Source organism: Haliaeetus leucocephalus, unplaced genomic scaffold, assembly GCF_000737465.1.
Source record: "Haliaeetus leucocephalus isolate CR32 unplaced genomic scaffold, Haliaeetus_leucocephalus-4.0 Scaffold284, whole genome shotgun sequence".
NCBI lineage: Eukaryota > Metazoa > Chordata > Aves > Accipitriformes > Accipitridae > Haliaeetus > Haliaeetus leucocephalus.
The window spans coordinates 2962293-2983464 of record NW_010972720.1 but is presented as its reverse complement, the minus strand read 5'-3'; the positions used below and the strand labels follow the sequence as shown (position 1 = coordinate 2983464).

Below are 21172 nucleotides of genomic sequence, written 5' to 3'. Positions count from 1 at the left end.
GCTTTTCAAACTACTGCTGAAAGTCTTATCTACCTAGGGACAATCAGGAAAATTAATCTGAATTGAATTTTAAACTGGATTAATTAAACTACATTAAATCCCTATGTAAATACACTTTCTCAGAATTAAAATGGCTTTTATTTAATATTCTTTGGAAGTGAATTAAAGTAAATCAAATTAAGGTCTCTTTAATATTGCTTAAGAATGTCCATCCCATAACTTCAAAGTAATAAAACTAGCTCACCTAAATTCAAACCTTTTGTTGTTTTGGATTGCTCTTCCTGATGAGGTCCACATGGACAAGACACCCCTCTAACAATTTTTACTACCATTTACAACCCTTTTGAGTCTGACCTTATTTGATTTCCATAACTAAAATCTGTATTTATATTAGGCTTTTTTTCCTTTATCACATGATGTGAAAGATCTTACATTAAAAAAGAACTAGAAAATGTCTTCCGTTTTCTCCTTATTTATTCTTTAAGGTTTAATTTTAAGCAGATTGTGGACCAGCTTATTCAGCTTTCAAAAATAGCTCTTATTTCTTATTCTCAGAGTCAATGTTCTTCTGTGGTAAGCAGCTAGAAAAATGTTAGTGTGCTGATTTTTTTTTGTTTCAGTAATGTGTTTAGATTCATCAGCATTTCTGAAGCCATCAAATCTTGGGGCTATTTGGATTCAACATTTAGAGGCTGACTTATCTTCCACATTTAACCATGTAGCATCTTCATATCCTTTGCATAGCATAAAATGAAAAGGTAATTTGTTATTGATGAATGTGTCTGCTAGTTGTCTCAGGTTAGCAGCAGAGTAGTAATGTAGCATGCCTACGTGGTTGCAGAAGCTGGGTGTGCCAGCATAACTACTAGCCCTAAGGGCAAGTAGAGTTCAATGCCTCCTACAATCAGCTTGCTATACTCTTGAGGCTCATGGATAAAAAAAGAAAATGTGTAGCCTTTGGAGCACATATGTTGCAAAGCATGTAATTTAATGCATTCCTTATTAACAGAGGTAAGCACCCTAGTTTGTTCTGAATGACTAATTCCCTTGTATGTAACCCCAAGTATGTCTAAATACAGTAACAAAATGGCAAATATATTGTCTCATTGGTTCAATGCAAAATGGATTTGCCAGTGAGATTCTGTGGCAGCCATTGATAATGACTCATTTTTGTTAAGGCCCAGATTTTAAAAGCAAAAGCAAGCAAAGCCTATAGTATTTAATTCTAATTTTTTACATCATGATTGGTAGTGGAAAAAACAACCATGTGGCCTTTTGCCTTAACTATGGAGTAATGGTGATGGGAGAGAGGGAGAGACAGGCTTCACAAAACACGCAGCTGTCTGTACTTCAGATGTGGTGCTTTGCATCAATCACAGGCCCAAGAGTGACAGGAATGTGGAGTAAGCTTGCACTTCTGGAAGCATAACTGCTTGTTCTTCAGAAACACGTTAGTGCTCTGTCACTCACTTTGACCAGATCACGAACTGATTACCAGACCAAAACTGTAGTTTAAATAAGGACAGAAACAGACAAAACCAGTCAGAAACGCATTTGTTACTTCTCTGTGGTTCCTTTTTTGCAAAGGAGTATCAGTTAAGTTCTGACTTACCACTGGTTTTGTTTTTCCCTCTTTTACTGCAGTTTATTATGCTGACATACATCTTTATGTTGGCCTGGCTTGGCGTTACAGCTTTCACTTCTCTGCCTGTTTACATGTACTTCAATCTGTGGACCATTTGCCGAAATGCCACCGTAGTGGATGGAGCTAATCTCTGCTTGGATCTTCGCCAGTATGGTATGTGAATGAAAAGCACTAAATATAAAGCAAAATGTCACAAAAGAAAGCATCACTTTGCTTTGCTTCCGTGTATCTGAAGTGAACTGTTTCACTTCAGATTTGTTTCTGAAAACAATTCCAGAATTGTTTCTTAAACAATTGTTACGTATCTCTTTCTATCCTTTTACCCTCTAGTCAAGGCAGTATATTAGAGATGCACTGCATTTCCAGGCCTGACAAAATTGAATCAACATTGTCCATCTTCCCAGAGTACTGAGAATTTGGCTCGGAGCTTCTGTTTAGCTGCTTCTTTTGGAATAGCTGGAACTTGTCTAAAATGCTTAATTAGTCCTTTATCTGGAGAATTGACTCTTTAAGCTTGTGGTAGGACACTAATTTGGAGATGTGAGATCCTAGGTTATCATCTGTCTCTGCAGAGGTGAATTGGGACAGGACAAGATTCATTGCTTGCAAAAATTTTGATGGCAGTACAAATGGTAACACTCTAAGAGGCTGGTGGACAGAGAGAGCAAGGCTAAAGCCTGAACTGTGGAGGTTAGAATAAAGTGGGGATATACACATACATGTGTTTTGAGGGGATGGGAAACTTGGACAAAAGGTGGTTTGGAATCTTAAAAAGTTTGAGAATTCTTGCTTTGGTGATGATAATTCAATTCCTTTCTGCCACAAGACTGATTTGAATCTAGATATCCTGGCCTTAATGGTTTCTCAGCCCACAGAGCTTTGGGTAATCATACTCTTGTCAGGCAGTTCCTTAAGTCTTTCTTTTGTTGCCTTGGCCTAATATAAAATAGCAGTATATTTTTAATTGTGATTTTGAGATATAAAAAATGCTGTATTGCTTAGGAATGAAACGGTTGGTTCATATTAAACATTTGACTTAACCTGAAACAAAATATTTCACATTATTGTTTTCATGAGGGGGGAAAAAAACCCACCTTTTTTTAGTTTATGGATTCACAACCCCCCCGCCCCAGCATGACGAGTGAGTTGAGAAAGCAATTATCTGTACAGATTTCATCAAGAGTATTAATTCTTTTTCTATGACCTTTTATTTTGCTAATATTAATGCCTATTTTTTGTTATTAATTCTATTTAAAATGTGCATAGAACACTAACATATAAAATGTGTATTCTGTGAATGTACCTGTTTCCTGTAAATTCAGCGTAAAACCCACTGATTACTAATAGGAAAGAACAGTGCCATTTTTCATGATAACTGAGTTACAGCAGTTTTCTTCAAGCTAGTCTTTGATTTAGTATCTTGACATTAGCTAAAGGAAACAATGTAGCAGGTTCTAGTTATTCTTGCTGATAGAGAAACTATTATTACAATGAAGTATACATTTGAGTAATGCTTTTGTGTAACTTGTAAAAGAAGCTTTGTACCAGATCAACATGTCTGAAAACAACGTACAGCACATTTCTCCACATGAGGGTAGGGAATGTTTGTGAACAACATGATAAAAGTATATACTGTTTGCAAATAATTTTTCTTGTGTTTTGATTGCTCAAAATCTGGAATGAAGGTATTTTCAAAAATGGCTGAAAAATTATTACCTGCATGTTTCCTACTAGGGCTTTTACTAAACAGATGATGTGTTAGTTTTGTGATGGCTGAAATGATCATAGAATCGTGGAATGGTTTGGATTGGAAAGGACTTTAAAGATCATCTAGTTCCAACCGCTCTACCATGGGCAGGGCCACCTTCCACTAGGCCAGGTTGCTCAAAGCCCCATCCAACCTGGCCTTGAACACTTCCAGGGATGGGGCATCCACAACTTCTCTGGGCAACCTGTTCCAGTGCCTCACCACTCTCACAGTAAAGAATTTCTTCCTTATATCTAATCTAAATCTACCCTCTTCCAGTTTAAAGCCACCACCCCTTGTCCCATTACTACATGCCTTTGCAAAAAGTCACTCCCCATCTTATAGACCCCCTGTAGGTACTGGAAGGCTGCTATAAGGTCTCCCCAGAGCCTTCTCTTCTCCAGGCTGAACAACTCCAACTCTCAGCCTCTCCTCATATGGGAGGTGCTCCAGCCCCTTGATCATCAACAAAAACCTGATTTTCCTGTTAAAAACAGTTCTGCAAAGCAGCCAAGAATGTGTATTTCTTAGCTCTTCTGGCTCATATGAAGTAATATGCTATGTACTAGGAATACTAAATGCTGTGAATATCTATTCTGCTCCAGGTATTGTAACTATTGGAGAGGAAAAGAAGGTTTGCACCACTTCAGAAAGTTTCATCAAGATGTGTGACTCTAATGAGGTGAATAAATGTGATAATATTTTTGGCAAATCCGTAATATATGTTATAGTTGGAAGTAAATGATGTGTGTTTTCTTCTTACTCTTTATGTTCTAATTCTAGCTATGGTGATGAAATAAAATCCCAGTGGAAAATACAGTCAGGAAGTACCTTTCCTAGTCTTTTACTGCATACCAAATTTAGTCAGTGCAATTTCTCCAGCCATTTGTTTTCTAAATACACTTGTATTTTATTTTTTCAAGAATTCCATTGTCATATATTTTTAGTGAGATGTTTTTGAAAGCTAATGCATCTGGTGTGCAATGAGTAGGTCTATATAATGAATCACTGTTTGAAGATCGTATGATTACTGTTGTGACAGGAGAGTAAAGACTTCAAATGGATTTGACCAAATCTTGCAGTGTGTTAGGATAATAATTGCTAGTACATTTTTCTTTGTAGTTTTTCCCTTAGGCAAAGGCCACCTATTTCAGTGCAGCTGAGGCTTCTGATTTGGTTTTTAAACAATCAGGGATGAAGACAGGATGAACAAATTTACATCTATCTAACAAGAAAAGAGGCTAAAATTTTGATCCCTCTGAAGTCAGACGGTGCTTTGCTAAATGTGTCACTGGGTCTTCCTATGTTTGAATAAATCCTTTTAGAGTGAAGGTACACAATCTGCCTTCATACCAAAACCATCTAAGAAACTGCAACCCTTGCTGTGCAGTCAACACTCAGTGGCTGCTGTGTAAACCAGATCACTGAAATTAAAAACAAATGTAATCATTTGGTTTGGGGTGGGTTGAGGAAGGTGGTTAACTTGGATTATTTAAGTAACCTGGTTTATATTATATCACTATGAACAAATTTTATTGGCAAATTTGGGAGGGAAGTAAATCAATATATGAGGATGGAAAGCTACAGCTAATGAAAGGAAACGGGGTTTTCTTAGGCTGTCTCTGCCACTAGAGAAATGACCACAAACAATTGTAGATCTGGTAAAGTAGTATTGCAACTAAAAAAAAAAAAAAAAAGAAAAAAAAGAAAAAAAGCGCTGGATAGTTTATTTTTAAATAATTTGCTTTGTTAATATTTTATGATTTAAATACAATGTTTTTAAATAGAAGTATGCTTCATCCCTGATATGAGTATTGTAACAAAACCAGCACAAGCACAATGTCACATAGTGATGTCAGTCTTTTGGAAAAAGTATTAGTAATTACTTTTGTAGAAGGGTGGCACCAGGGATGTAATTATTTGCTCTATGTTATTCTGACTTTTCATTCAGTTTCTGTTTAGTGTACCACCATGAAAGTCCTTTTCTTTGTCCCCCTTTGCAGCTAAACATGACATTCCACTTGTTCATTGTGGCACTTGCTGGAGCTGGAGCAGCAGTCATTGCTATGGTAAGCTACCCAACACTCTGTACTTCCATCATCATCTGAATCGCTAATGCCTTCTGGTTTTTACTTACTATCAGTTATTCAATTTCCATACTATCACTCAATGCTGTTACTGAAATATAGTTCTGTAATTCAATACTCTCTCTTATCTTTTTTTAAAATATATTGATGGATTCCATTTGAAGTAGAATATAATTATGTTTTTGAATAAAAAAAACCACCTTTAAGTACATGCTAAGAATTTTTACTATTCTCTTGCTGTGTTCAGCCAAGTGTCTGAACTCACGTGCCTGTCTCATGATCATAGTAATATACTTTTATGATCTATGCCTTTCTGGGTATTTACAAGCTTGCTATGCTGCTGTTTTAGGAGCAGACTCTTTTTGTCAGTTCTGTGCGTATATGTGAATGTGTCAGTTTTTCTGTCAGGACTGATTTTTGCTTTTTTTTTATAATGAAGTTTACTTTGAATTTGATGACATTTTGCCAATGAGAATGTTCCACTGAGAAAAAAGTGTATGAGCTAGTGCCCTGCTCTTCTGTCTTTTGACTGCTGTGTCTGCTTAAACATAAATATATTTTTAGAATAGGCATTCTGTATCAGTGTAGGTTTGTATAATACACACTGGAATGGGAAATGAAAAATGACTGTTACTTGGCACTGATGTATTCCATAAGAAAAGTGTTAGTGATTACTATTACTACTGTTACTAGTAATTTTTCATTGAATCCTGGGGCCATAAATTTTTTGTTCTCCTTAGAATTACATTTATAAAAAAGGACAATCAGAGAATATTCAATGAAGCTAGTATTCCTGTGGCATTAGTGATTATTTCTTTATTGTTCTTCTCTGCCATTTTTTCAGTATTACATGACACCCTGCCAGCAAAGCAGAGACAGCTAAATGAAAAAAATATATTTTCAATGTAACTTTTGCTTCAAAACCACAAATAACAATACTAGAATATAATTTATATTAATAATTAAATTGATTTTCCAAACAGACTTTTCTACTTCTAGCTGAAAAAATGGTGAGCAAATAGTAATTATTATAATACATATATTAGTATTAGGAAAGTATATCCAAGAGACCATTAGTTCTCCAGTGCATTATTGTTTTGAAGTATATTCAGTAGTAATTATCAAATGCTAATTTGTCCAGATAACAATTCTGCATTTCAAAGAAGAGTTTTGAATCAGAATAGCCACCAAAAGATTTTCAGTGGAAACAAACACATCTTCAGTGGAAGCAAATTAAGTAGGTACATTGAGCCACGTAGTTTAAATACATGATACTTTCAATGAAGTTTAAAAAAAACCACTTCAAAGCTCACAGTACCATATCAAAGATGCCATAGATGTGTTACACCAAGCACTAGTCCACTAGGAATTCACTTTGATGGCTCACATTTATTCAGATATTTTTGAAGGGTTACCCATACCCAAGTATGCTTTTTATTGAATGCTGTGACTGCACAGTGCAGGCATAACAACGCTGTTTCAACAGAAATATAAGTTAAGGATCTAAGTGCTAGTAAATTGTGTAGCATCCAAATGCTGGTAAATGTGTGTTTTATGAAATGTTTGCAACTGTGTTGTATGTATTTCAATTTTGTAATTAAATTGTTTTTAACCTACCATTGTGATCTGTTAGGTACCTGGTAAAGACTAGCACATTCCACTCTTTGATGGTGGTAATTTCTAAAACTGGCATACCAAAGCACATTTATAGGTTGTGCAGTGTGCTTCACATTGACACAGTAGCCCAAAGACTGGGACAGGACATGAGAGAAAGTTTAGAATTTTGTGGTTGGACATGCAGATATTAACAGGTTCTTTCTTTAAGGGAAGTTTGCTTTCCCAAGGAGGAAGTAATTTAGGGGAGGGAAAATGAATTTTGGGTCCTAAATGTCTCATATAGGAAGAAGAAAACATCTTTTTTTCCCCACATCCTATGCTCAAATTAGTAGAAAGTGGTAAGCTATCAGCAACAGGCTAGGGTGAGGAACAAAATCTGCAGAAGCCATTTAAGGCATTGGAGAACCAATGCCCTTCCCTATACGTGCTGTTGCAAGAATAACCACAAACATGATTTAATGCAGTTAGTCTTTGTATATATCCACAACAATAGCAGATCTCCGTGTTTCTGAGATTTAACAAGACTTCTTAACAGAAAAATGAGATTAAAATACCAGTTCTTTACAAAAGAGAAAGCTTATGAATTTATTGCACTTTTAAAACATTTCTTGCAGGCAGTTACTTTAAACTAGAATAGTCCATCTGACTAAAGTAGTAAGTATTTTGTATTTACTACCAGCCATTAATAGTAATGCATCATCAATGAGACTGCCGAATAACTGAATTGGTAAAATCTGCTCTTTTAAATGACATTTTAAGTCATGACATTGATATACTCCAGTATATCCTCGCTTCTGGATTTGTGGACATTGGCAAGTGCCAGATTATTTAATATGTGCAGATTTCTTTAACTCTTTTAATGTCAATATTTGTCATTAAATTCACCAAAGAAATCAGCTTGTTCATAAATATTAAGCCCAGCTGTCACTGGGATAGTTTTCATGAAACTGTATTTTAAAAATATGTAGTAATTTATTGCAAAAAACACAAAAAAATTGTTAATACTTGCAAAGCCATTTGGTCACAAGACACAATTTTCCCATATCTACTACTTTAATCTCTCTCTTGGTCTCAGATTTGTATATGAATATTAGCATTTTTTTACAATTCACTAGCTGCTTCTTTAGTCTCCAAAGGACAATGCTGGTTTGGGGTTCAAAAAGAGAGTTGGCCTACGCGTTAGGACTGATGTATAGAAAAACTCATATTTTTTTACAGTATATATTAGGGAAAGCTTTATTTTGCAGAGAAGGAAAAAGTCAAATTGTTCATTTTGAAAATTTATGATTCTTAGACTTGAGCCCAAGATGAAAAAAACCTGATAGAATTACTTACATTATAGATGGTTTTTGTGAGTCTTGAGCACAGAAAAAATAGCCATGATTTTGAATCATAATTAATTTGGACTATGTATGATTCTGAGCATTACTGTTCTTTCTTATGTCTGAATGGATAATAAATAGATACAGAAATGATCACTGAAGTAATACATATTAGTTTTACTGTTGTCAGTGTTGTGTCAGATAGCAACAGAAGACATGAAGTTGTTTAAATGTAAACTCATCGTGCCTGTGATGTTCCCAAAACCACTATAGCAAAACTGAATTACGAGAGACACAGTTTCCCTTCTCAAAAGTTACAATGTGAGCAGTACTCTTCTGCCTGAACTTCTGCAGAAGTTATGTCCTGTAAGGTGGAGATGCAATCACTTCTCTTGAAACAAGAACAAGGGAAATGTATAAGTGGTCTAGTCCCTCTCCCCCATTATGACTGTGCTCTTCTGCAGGATATTAGATGCATGTAAGGGGAGGAAAAAAAGTTGCTTAGACTTCTGCCCTGATGAGATAATGATGTGTCCCAAAAGGAAAGGAAAACCAAACCCAAACCAAACCCTTTCCTAGCTTAGATGCAATTCTACAGTTTTGAAAGTTTGAAGCATACCTTCACCTTATGAAGAAATCTAAGCAGGGATGTTTCATAGGTGTGGAAAGACCCTTCACTGTCTTGCATATGTCTGTAATTGAAACATCCAGAGGCAGGCTGTGGAAGCTGCCCTGCTTCAATTTGAATAAGCCTTGACAGGGCCCCACTGGCTTCAGGCTATTCAGGTCAAGGAAGTGTGAAATGCAATTAGACAGCCACTTAGAGATGACCTCCTTAGTGTGCCAATGTTATCTAGGAACTTGGTGTTAAACAAAAAAACAAAGGTGGTGGGACTGTTAAATGTATATATCAATATATAACATGGATATATATTTGAGATTATACTCATTATATAAGCTAAAGTAGTTGTTTCCAAGAAAGTCATCCTACTTATAGTGAATGTGAACTTCAAGAGTTTTCAACAGTTATTCCAGAAGTTTGCTTCTGTAACTTTTTAAGTAAGGGATGGGCAAAGAATGGATGTTTAATGAAGGTCAGACTGTGGCCAATATACCTTCAGAAGAGTTTGTCTATTTTTTTAGTAGAAGAAAAATGCCAAGTGAAACTGCAAGACATTAGGTTTAAATTTGTCTCTTACTGGGTCGTTACCAAATATTTTGTGAGGATAAATGTGCCTGCATGGTCCCATTTTCGTCATGTATTCTTCTGTTGCAAGGTTTTCTGCCAGATGTGTTTTAAAAGGTCAGGAAGACGTGAGTAGACTGCTCAGATACCCCTACTTCTAGGATTCTCATGTCTACAATCTGTTTGAGGATCAGATTGTATTTTTTAATTGAAATCTTACTCTCAAAGGACCAGCACTGGTGTTTTCATTGGATGCAAATTGTAATTGCCTGAGATGACAGAATTATTAGGATTACCAGCCTGTTTCTTTTTATTTTTCTCAAGAGTTTTACTGTGGAGGAAATTTAAGGCATTTCATTCAGTGGAATGGAGATTTGGCATTAGTGTCTTTCATTTGATCTAGAAATGCCTGATCCAGAGACTACTCATGGTGAAAGCTTTTGGAATAGCTGAGTTAGATACAACGTGTTTCTTTTTCCTGTGTGCTAAATCATGACCAGAACGTGTCCCCAGGGTAACGCAGTACATGCTGCCATCTCCAGCACTTGCACTGTCATCATGGGTTGTGCTGCAAGTGTTGTACTGTAGATAATAAGAAACTCCTAAAGATACGTCAAAATACTACTATCTGTAGTATTCTTCCTAGAAGACAGATTCTCTGAAGACTTCTTCCTATTTTATGGCTCCTCAACTCAGTCTGTATTCCTCAGATAGGGATTAACTGGGTGAAATCTTGCCATAAACCACAAGGGCAAAAAAGACACCAAAAATATTTGGTCCTTTGAAGGGTTTCAGAATGCTTTCCTTGATCTTAATTATCCAGATTAAGAAATGTACATTAGCCTGAACTAATCAGCAACAGTTGCCACCAAACATTTGTGGAAAAAGCAAACATTGGCATTTCCAAAAAGGAAAGAACATACTAAATTGGTTCTGTTCATTTGGTATGAATCTAAGATACTCATATATATACAACAGTCCAATATGAACAGGAGAATTTGCATAATCTCAGGGTGTTTTTATGTTTACTTTATTCGATTTTCCGGTAATTGAGTCCTAGTTTAGTTTCTTGATTTCTTAGGGAGGGGTGGAATTTTTCTGATTTCAGGAAATTATCTGTGGCCTCTGGGGCATTTGATTAACAGAAGTTTAAGAGATGCTTTCATCAGAAAGTATCTGAAGGCCTGCTAGGGGAGCAATAAATGTTCAGAGAGTCCTAGAATAAACCAGTTGAATACCGCTACTGAATATTTTTATTTTCTGGCTGAATACAGAGCCAACAGAGCACATCCTATGGTGAGAGGGAGACAAGTTTTGAGAAGGTCAGAGGCTCCTTGCAAGTAGATCCAGCAGACTGAAGGTAGGACATTTGAGGTCCACCTTCAAAAGGAAAGCTTTCAAAGTCTGCAAATGTCCTGAAAGGCCCAGGCTTGAGAAGGTGAAATGGACTGGAGAGCAGTTCATTGCTGTAACAGGCAGCCGAAGTAGCCTTTGCACTGTAGATGGTCACAAGCATGAAGACTAAGCAAACTAACTCCAAAAGGGACTGAAGGCAGATAGCATGTGACTGCCTGCCCCTGAAGGAGGAGTTTTGAATAAAGTATTTGCTGCAGCAGTTCTTTGGAGGCCTTAGCTTCATTCCTTGTATGGGCGTTATGTTAAAATTTATCAGTTGTTTGACCATTCATTGCCACCATTCAGAAGACTGGACATCTACCGGCTGTTAAACTCAGTCACTGGCAGCCATACCATGTGATTTTTACAAACTACTAAGCTCCATCTCAAAGGCAATTAGGGTGTTTTACATCCTCTATTTATAATGGAAAATAATTGCAGAACATAATTTTTCTACTGGTAAGATACCTTTCACTGACTTTCAGATTAAATTTATTCAAAGCCATGTGAAAAACATTTGTTCATGTGACAATATTGCCAGTATCCTTTGGTGTTTAATCCTCAGATGTATTCATAGGCATTCTGTTCTCCCCATTTGCTAACATAAATAAACCAAGCTCTTTGAGAGTCTATCATCATATCTCATCCAGTGATTTGTGTTGGCTGCAAGTGAGTCAGGACCAATCTCCCATACTCACCAATAAGTTGTATAATAATCACAGGCTGCAGCTTTTTCCCCCCCCTTCTTTTCAGATAATTTTTAATTTTGTTTTTGGATGGAATGCTTGGAAAGGTCTTAATTTTGTTTTCTTAAAAAATTAAATAAATGTATTTTTACACATTCAAAAATTTACATGGAACATGAACTTTGTTTCTGCTCCATTCAAGATGTATACAGAAGTTGTCTTCTAAAAACATACAAATCACTTTTTTAATTTTCTATACATTTCAAAGAATTACGTAAATAAATTGTGGTATAACTAATATAACAGTGAAATAAAATTACTAAATTAAATGGTGACAGGTGCGTGCCCTTTTAAGACCTCAAGTTTATTTGTAAGTAAATTTTGTCACATTTTGCCTAGCTGAACATATTTTTCAATTTTTGTCAAATTTTTTGTAAATTAGCTGATTTTGACTAATTAGCTAGAATTGTAGATGAGAGAAAGATATCATGGCTAAATGGAAAGCTAATGCTAACTTTAACAAGAAAGAAAAAGCAAATCTTTCTGTAATTGTATTAGATATGTAGTCGTAAGACTACGGATGTGTCTATGGCATATTTCTAGCTTAAGCAACTGCTTTAACAAACAGTGATTCAATGGGGAAAAGTCTGCAAGAAGTAACCAGAAGACATTTTTCCATGTAGTTTTGCAGGCTGGCTAAAATAGTAAAGCAGGCATGATTTGTTGATTTTTCAGTTCTTTTAATTTTTTTTGTAACCATTGCTACCAACTCCTAGTCACTGTAATAGTAACAGCTGTGAGCTGAGTAATATGAGGGTTAATGAAGCTCAAGCTTGAACTTCACATCATGTTGCTGTACTACTTCTTGCCTTAACGCTCAGTTCCTTCTCGTGAAAACCCAGTCTCTTTCCTGTAGCTTTCAAGTTTCAACTTGCTCTATTCTGACTATCTCTGTTGGTTTCTAACTCTGTGTTACTTCTCTTACAGGTCCATTATCTCATGGTCTTGTCTGCCAACTGGGCCTATGTGAAAGATGCTTGCAGAATGCAAAAATATGAGGATATTAAATCAAAGGAGGAACAAGAGCTTCATGATATTCATTCGACTCGCTCTAAAGAGCGGCTCAATGCTTACACATAAAAGAAACCTTGTCTTACTTTCTAACATGTGAATGCTTTGTTGTTTAACTAAAGGCCATCCAACCATTTTAAAAACAATTGAAAGTGCTTCTCACAAAAGATAGTTTGGGTGACTTACATATCACCCGTGTAAAATTCTTGGTTGTCTAGCACTTGGTTTCTTAATTAGTTCTTACTTTGTGTGACCATTATCTACCACAAAGCTCCTAAATAGCCTTTCCTGAATCCTTTTGAGCTAATTAGTTCTGCTAGATCAAGGATACTAAACTATTGTCAAATACAAATATGTGTTTGATTTTTTTAATCACTTTGTATGTGTTATGCATAACACCTTTTGCATTGTTTCTTATATGTTTTTGGAAAAAAAGTAGCTTTTTATACTTTTTAGTTTTGAGTTCAATTAACTACTTTAACTACAGGTATACTTCAAAGGGACCATTGTACGTGATGTACAATATATAAAGAAAACATTCTGATGACTTTCCTTTATATTTGGAAAACTTGCCAGATGGACCCTGATCAACTTGAATGAAGGTCCTAAGAACGTTTTAAACAATCAAAGGTGCAATTTCTAAATTTGTAATAGTGGGTAAAAAAAAAGAAAAAAAAAAGAGAAAAAAGAAAAAAGGAAAAAAAAAAGAAAAAAGTGCTTCTTATCTTTGTTAACATTGTATTATTATTGATGTTTTTAAAGAATATTCTCTTGTTCCAAGTTCCATGGGTGATAATTCCTGTTTGTATTGTGAGCATGCAGACTGTGGTGCTAACAATGCATGGCCACTTGCCTTTTGAAGGAATTCAATACTACAGCTACCTGTTAAAGAGTTATGGTATATAGACAATTGTTAATTAAGTGATATAGTTATCCATAGTTTTTTACAGAACGATCTCTCTTCAATTCAATGATGGTTATGCTAAATTGGAGCTGTTCATGTGATGATGTAAGAAATTACTGCTTAGCTACATTTATGAAAGTAATATATCAAAAATACAGTGACTGTAGGAGCCAGATGTCTTTTTACCTGCTTTAAAAATTTAAATGGATTGCACCTGTCTGAACTGTAAAAGATATATTAAAGGAGACTTCCATAAATGTTATAGCTTGGCTTCTAGCTTTCCTACACATACTGGTTTACCTGTATTATGTTAAAGTAAGGTGAAAGACCACTACAGAGCTTATTATTTGAAAGTGTAGTAATATATTTGAACCTTTATTTTGATAGGAAAATGTTATCAGAAAGATAGATCATCTTAATTTGAAAGAATTACCTGTATCAAAAACAAAACAAAACCCCCTATTTAAGAAAAGTAAGTATTATGGGACCAAATTTGGTGGATTTTTTTTTTTTGCCTATTTCTAATGCTACAAGAATGCTGTAAAGTGTCTTTTAAAGTGATGTAGCCTGACAAGACATTTTTGTCAGTGTTAAAAATCTTAGGTAGTTTTGTGCACTTATTGGACCATTGTGAATTCTCTCTCAGTGTAAGTGCATTTCTAATAAAACTTCTTGAGTAAAACTCTTCTTTGTACTATTACTAGTCATGCATCATCAGTAATTTTTAACAATTCTTGTAGTAAGTAGAGGGTAATACTATAGTTACTTGTGGCATGATAATGCATTAAGTAGTATTAGTTGATTGAATTCTTTTTCTTTTTTCTTTTTTTTGCTTGTTTTAGGGTTTTTTTGGTTGTGTTTTTGATTTGGGGTTTGATTTTTTTTTCTTTTCTTTTTTTTCTTTTTTTTTTTTCACTTAGGCTGTCCTATGGGGTCAACAGTTTTCTGATAATGTGCAGTACCGGTATTACAGTTCTGCAAAAAGTATTAGGAACCTCTTTTGGATTCTATATTGTAGTGTTTCAGTTTTGTGTCTTAAAACGTTTGTGCTGATTTTTAAAACTATGTCTTTTAAACTCATGTAATGATGTTAATGCTTTTGGCTCTTCTCTGGTATTAGAGTTTGTATTTTCACAAAGAATGCTTTGTAGCAGGCATTACAATTAATCTGTTTTGTACATAAATGTGCCAACAGCTTGATGGTGGCGTTTTTGAAATGTAGAACAAAGTGCTTGCAAAAATGTAATAAACACACTTGTGTACTTTGTGTACTTATTAATTGTTTGTGTCGTGTAGTTTTTTCTTTGCCTATACCAGACAAATCATTGTAACCAGAAATGGAAGAAGCTTGTTCCTTCTATTGTCCTTGCTATTGGAGGACTGTTCTCGGTATTATGCATTTTTTTGTACAACCTCCTTTTAGATGCTCAGGGAGATAGTTCCTTTAGCAGAAATTATGAGAACAAAGAGTAAAATTTAAAAAGATAATAATCTGCAGATGTTACATTAATTAGAAAATACATCTTTGTCAAATCTGTGACAAAAAATTCTTATTGCGATGAATAATTAAAAAAAATATAATCCAAACTCTAAAGAATGATATTCTTATCCCCTTTCATGACACATTTCCCTCTGGCCTGTACCTTTACAAATCACACGTAGGTAAAAGTAGAGTGTGCAGCCTTTCCATGGCTAGAAATTGTCCCTCAGTTTGGGGTAGTTTGTTGCACTGAATTAAAACTCCTGGTCAGTTCCCATGAGCAGATTGCTTCTAATATGTCTCTCAATCAGTGTTTAGTGTCAGAAATGATATAACCTAAGAATAAGAGAGTAAAATAATTTCTAAGAGCAGAATTTTATGGTCTGGGAAGAGCCAGGTAGCATGAGCCACACTTGTTACATTTTTAACGTATCAGTCAAGAGAACAACTGGGCAAGATTCACATTACTGCAGTGTCATTTGGAACAGCTCAACAGAAGCTGGTCTGACATCAATTTGAATGTTGCTGAGGATACTAATACCTGGATATTCCAGTAGCTAATGCTTTAAAACCTTGATAGTGATATTGCATTACTTATATGCATGTAAAGTTGTTTAAATGGTTGAGAGAAATCTATAGCTGTGCCAATTAACATGATATCGCTAAGCAAAATTAATTAAAGTACCATTTTGCAATGGGTTTGTTTCTCAGTTAACTAGCTGTTATATAGCTCTTTGTGTGCTCTCGATGAGAACACGTGCCATAGTGGCAAACAATTTTTCATCAGCAGCACAAGCCAAGGGAGTAGAGGAGCTTTCCACAGCACATCAGTCATAACTGATTCACTTCAAAGTCTGTGCATATTTGGTTCATTCCAGACTCTTCTCTGTTGACAGCCTAAGCTGATTTTTCCTGAGGTAGACTGCATGGATCTTGATTTCTAGAGACTCTTCTCTGCTTAGTCTAAACCTGTGACTATTGTGCTTTTCAGAAAAAAAAAAACCAATTGTAGATCAATCCATCTGGTGCAGTTTTTTGCTGCACAAAAGGGTGTGGTTAAAGGAAAATTCCAATTTAAGACGTTTCCAGCCCTACATCCTCAGTTTTGCATTTTCTTCACTGTTTACTATGCCCTAACAATAGTTCTAACAGCATGTTGCAAAACAGATCAAAAATTTGCTTGAGTTAGAAATCCCTCCCTCCCATTTTCCCCTACCCACATCATCTCTTTTTTTTTTGCACAAGGTTGTTTTATCCCTCAGCAAGATTGTATCAGCATTTCTGTTTTCAGCACAAACACACAAACCATTCAATCAGCATGATTTAGGCAATAGTGAAGTGCACCCCAGATGTGGGGATGAGGGCCTACAGCAGGGGTGGAGAGAAAGGGAATTTTTAAGTCAGCCTCATTCCTGAGGCCAGTGTATCATATAGTTGGGTGGTATAGTTAAAAGCAGGAGGCACTGAAATGATTTGCTAATTTCATATTTCTAAATAGTTAATGATTTTTTTTTGTCACAGGAGCTAAAATAAAAGGAGGATTTCTACTATAATTGGAAATATATCTATAAATTCATTGGTTTTAATAATATATGCAATTATTAATCTTGACTTAGTGCAGTTATTTAAATTGTAATATGTATGCATTGATCATAAGTATTTTTTGAACATGACCGTGGTTGCAATTCACCTTCAGTCAGTATAGTAATTTTTAGGACAGAGCATTTCTGTACTGTACTTCCTATAATAATCAATGGCAAAAGTTTATAGACTTCTTTCCATCATTAAGATCCAATGCGTTTTTCAATTATTCAGTTCTAGGTTGCCACAAGTGTTAATATAGCTGGTTTTCTGAAGAACACAGCTCAATTCAGCTAAACCATAAAACAGTAGACTATAATGCATTTCGTCCCAGGAGGGGAAAGGTGGTGTTTATACAAGCTCTCTCTTAAAAAAAGCAACATTTTATTTACATTGGGTTGCACAGAAATCCTGCAAATAGATATTGTTACGCAGCAAAAAAATTTATGTCTCCAGGTGATATCACATTTCAGCACTGCATCCATTTTGAGTAGATATCAATTGAAGAGAACAAGCTCAAAGCACTTAATATATTTAACAGCTCTTTGTCCCACATGAATTCTTCTGACTTGTATTTTCTACAAGGGAGGAACTCCCGCAGTTTCTGAAATTTGAGATTTTCAACTATAGTTTCTTGTTCTTTCAGATACCTGTGGAGAATTCCAACACTTCAGAGGGTTACTTCCATATTTAACAGTTGCTAGCAATGATGGTGACAGGTAAGTGATTCTGCTGGGACAGTGAGCGAGCTGGTGACGAGTAGAGAAGTGGATCATCTTTGGCTTACAGTAGTCTAAGCATCAGTCAGGACTCTCGCAGCTATTCTGCAGGGAGAAATTTGTCCTGAGAAAACAGTGCTGCCCACGTTGTAGAAGCTGCTGTGGACTCTTTCCCCATGTCAAGTGGAGTCTGGCCAGACAAATGTGAGCCCCAGAGAAGATCATTTTACTTGCTTTTTGAATTGGCATTGCTGAACTTCCCATGGCTGAAAGGGATGATTTGGGGGCATGTATATCTCCTCTAGAAGTGGTGAGGTAATGTCAAACAGAAGCTCTTTTCACAGCAGCTGCCACAGCTATAGCAATAACACAGCAACAACTGAAATTTTGCCACTAGTTCCCAATTATACTAGAAAAAAGAGTTAAAAAAATAACAAGAGGCTTGCATGAGTATCCTATGGTTCTGCATGTTGAGGTTCTCAAGCCAGAAATGCTGTGTAGGCGAGAAAAGTGATGATAAGAGCTAGGTTTTCTGATGTGTCTAAATATTTTTTCTTCTCAGCTGTCCAGGAGAAATGATACTTATGCATGAAAAACCTTCCTACCGTTAATAGAGAATATTTTGGTCTCTGACACTGTAAATCCTGTGGTTTTTTTAAAGAGGTTTAGTCACCTGTATTTCTCCTTAAGGATAAATATTAATTTAAGAGCAATTCTCATCAGGGAACAAATTTATCCTCAACAAGTTCATGTCCCAATTAAAACATGCAAATTAATTCCTGGAATTTTATGATTTAGCCAGCTTAGTTTGCATGTACAATCTCACCCTCACAAGTTCCGTCTTTTGGAGTAATAAACTAAATCACATGGTTAGACACAGAGGCAAATTGTCAGCTGGCTGGTTTGAGCTGATTAAGCAGACTGAAACCTTTCTCAAGAAGGCAGTGTTGAACCCCTCATATTGATGCCATCTTTTGAAACATGGAATAACAAGTTAGGCAGGAATACCTTATTAAGGTATTTTATTCATGTCTGTGTTCTCCTTCCACGATTTGTTTTTTCTCATTGACATGCTGTTCCTTGTGCCATAATTTTAAATGGAACTGAAACAACATACAACTTGCTGCTACTGAGAAGGGGTGATCTCACCAATGCAAGTGAGTGGTGTGCCTCATGGCTGGAAACAGGGATGAGGACAGTGAAAAAGAGCAAGACAGGGACAAGGAAATGTAAGATTCTCCCTTCCTAGTAAGCCCTAGCTGCAAGGTAATAAGCTAGGCTCAGGACCTGTGCCTCAATTAAAGAACTACGTACAGGTATGCCTCATAGGACTCATGGGCTCAAGGAGTAGTGAGAGTTTCTGATGAGGTACAAAGGGCAAATACTGCCTGGAACATACTGATTTTGGGCAGCATGAAGCCTGTTTCTTCTTAAAGGAGCAGATGGCTGAGAGAAACCTGTAGCTGCAAGTTACCTTTAATTGTCACAGTAGGACCAAGTCGCTGGTGGCCTGGCCATGTGTTCTCAGTTTCCCTTCCCAGCATGAGTGACTTGATGGCAGAGCAGATGTGTCACATACGCATCTGCATGGAACGATCAGGTAGAGTTTGTGTCATTTAAAGTAGCTCACAGGATGATGCAGAAGAGGACCACCGCTGCAGACATAATCCTGGCCTCACTGAAGCAAGGTTGTATTTCACTAACAGAAGGGAACAAAGTCAGGATTTGAGGATGAGCAGTCTGGAAAATCCGGTGTTTGTATCATTTGTTTAAAACCAAGTGAGACATGTTAGGATTTTTTGCAATGTAATAGTTAAAGTTAAGTGATTGCATTTTTCATGTCTTTTAAATATACACATACATGCATACAATATATAGTCTGATAAAATAGATTTTTTTTTTTAATATACAGTTAATCAGTGCTCTGTTGTCTGAAATTGTACTATTCCAGTTATAGAAGAAGAGTCAGCTGAGATCCTGCAGACTTTTATAGTATTCTGATGTCCTGTGGGCCTGTAAGCCCATTATCTTTATTCAACAGGGTTTTTTTTAGAACCTACAGCAAAAAATACAATTAATGGGTACCTGGATAAATCAAATACACTTGAGAAGACACAGCATGAATGGAAGTCTATTAACAAACCTACTGGAGTCTTTTGAGGGTGTCAGCAGCCATGTGGTTATTAGCAGTCTCTTTCATTTCCAATTTATTTAGACATCCAAAAAGCTTTTGACATAGTTTCTTGTCAAAGTATTTTAAGACTAATCAGCCATAGGCAAGTCCTTGTATGGGTAAATGATTGGTTAACAGATAATAAATAGGACAGTTCTTACATTAGAGGAAGGTAATTTTTGGACTCTGGGTTCCAGACTAGCTCATCTTTGAGGATGGTTGGTCCTGATTCTGTACGAACACCTCCATCACTCTCAGGCAGAGTATCTGGTCATTTCTGTGTTTTACGAGGTTGGTTGTTTTGGACTTCTCTGTCTTTTGGGGCACACAGCTCTCTTTTCCTCATTCCTAGTTTGAATTCATCTTATCTTAGTCATTCTTGACCCAGGGGAAAATGTTTCTGCTGTAGGTGAGCAGCAACCAGTTTCCTCACTGAAGAGGTGCCACTTCTATTGCCCCAATACTTCAGCTAGTTGACATCCTTTATGCTGAACACACCCATATGCATCCCCTCGTCCTTAGAAGTTTGTAACAGCTGCAAATTCAGAGAATAAACCTTCATGCTACACTAATATTAATGCCACCTTTAAAGGAAAATAGGAAATTCAATGATTAGGTGAACTTTTCTTTCCTTACAGGACAGGGCATTTATTTTATTCTGCCATATTCATCAGATACTTGTGCAAATGGTAAGATAATCTATGAAAATAATAGCAGCTTTTACTCTTCTTTATGAGCCTATTCAGCTTTTTTTTTTATTTCTGCTAATAGCAGGCCTCTGGGCCTTCATGGTGTTGTTTTTTTTCCCTTCAGATCTTCTAAACATCCTGATAGAAATGTTAAGCATAATAGTACTATAGGATTTCCCTCAGAATTTTACATGTGCAAGTACACGCACAAGCAGATTTTTTCCCCCTGTCATTCTTAAACTAGCTAAATACTGTTCTTTCCTCTACACTCTCTGGAGTATAACCTCAGGTGCTGTAAATTCATGCTTGCTTTGCCCTAACCCTTTTCCTGGTGCCCCCTTCACCAGCACCTCACTGCCCCTGGGCAAACCATTGCTGGGCCTGGCTTCCACCTTCACCTCTGCAAGTCAGGTCTGCTCCGGCTGCCAGCAGCTGAGAATGGCTTTGGCGTTAATCTTACCTGGCTCTGAGCAAATGTGAAGCTGTACCCAGTTAAGTCCCTGCCACAGTTATTCATCATGCTTCTCCTGGCACGTTCTCAACCTGATGATCCAAATTTGAGGAATAAGCGGTAATGTGGGTACTCTGTCGTCCTGGTTTCAGCTGGGATAGAGTTAATTGTCTTCCTAGTAGCTGGTACAGTGCTATGTTTTGGGTTCAGTATGAGAAGAATGTTGATAACACACTGATGTTTTCAGTTGTTGCTAAGTAGTGTTTAGACTAAGTCAAGGACTTTTCAGCTTCTCAAGCCCAGCCAGCAAGAAGGCTGGAGGGGCACAAGAAGTTGGCACAGGACAGAGCCAGGGCACCTGACCCAAACTGGCCAAAGGTGTATTCCATACCATGGGACGTCATGTCTAGTATATAAAC

At 36.4% G+C, this 21172-nt stretch overlaps 1 protein-coding gene across 1 annotated transcript in view; it reads left to right on the top strand.

The window, feature by feature from the left end:
- The window catches only part of GPM6A (glycoprotein M6A), a 127172-nt gene extending 112245 nt beyond the window's left edge, over positions 1 to 14927 (top strand). The window contains exons 4-7 of the mRNA XM_010569970.1: positions 1645 to 1798; positions 3998 to 4074; positions 5396 to 5461; positions 12673 to 14927. Coding sequence (XP_010568272.1) covers positions 1645 to 1798; positions 3998 to 4074; positions 5396 to 5461; positions 12673 to 12825 — 450 coding nt within the window. The 3' untranslated portion in view covers positions 12826 to 14927. The remainder of the gene's footprint in view (positions 1 to 1644; positions 1799 to 3997; positions 4075 to 5395; positions 5462 to 12672) is intronic.
- The last annotated feature ends 6245 nt before the right edge of the window (positions 14928 to 21172 follow it).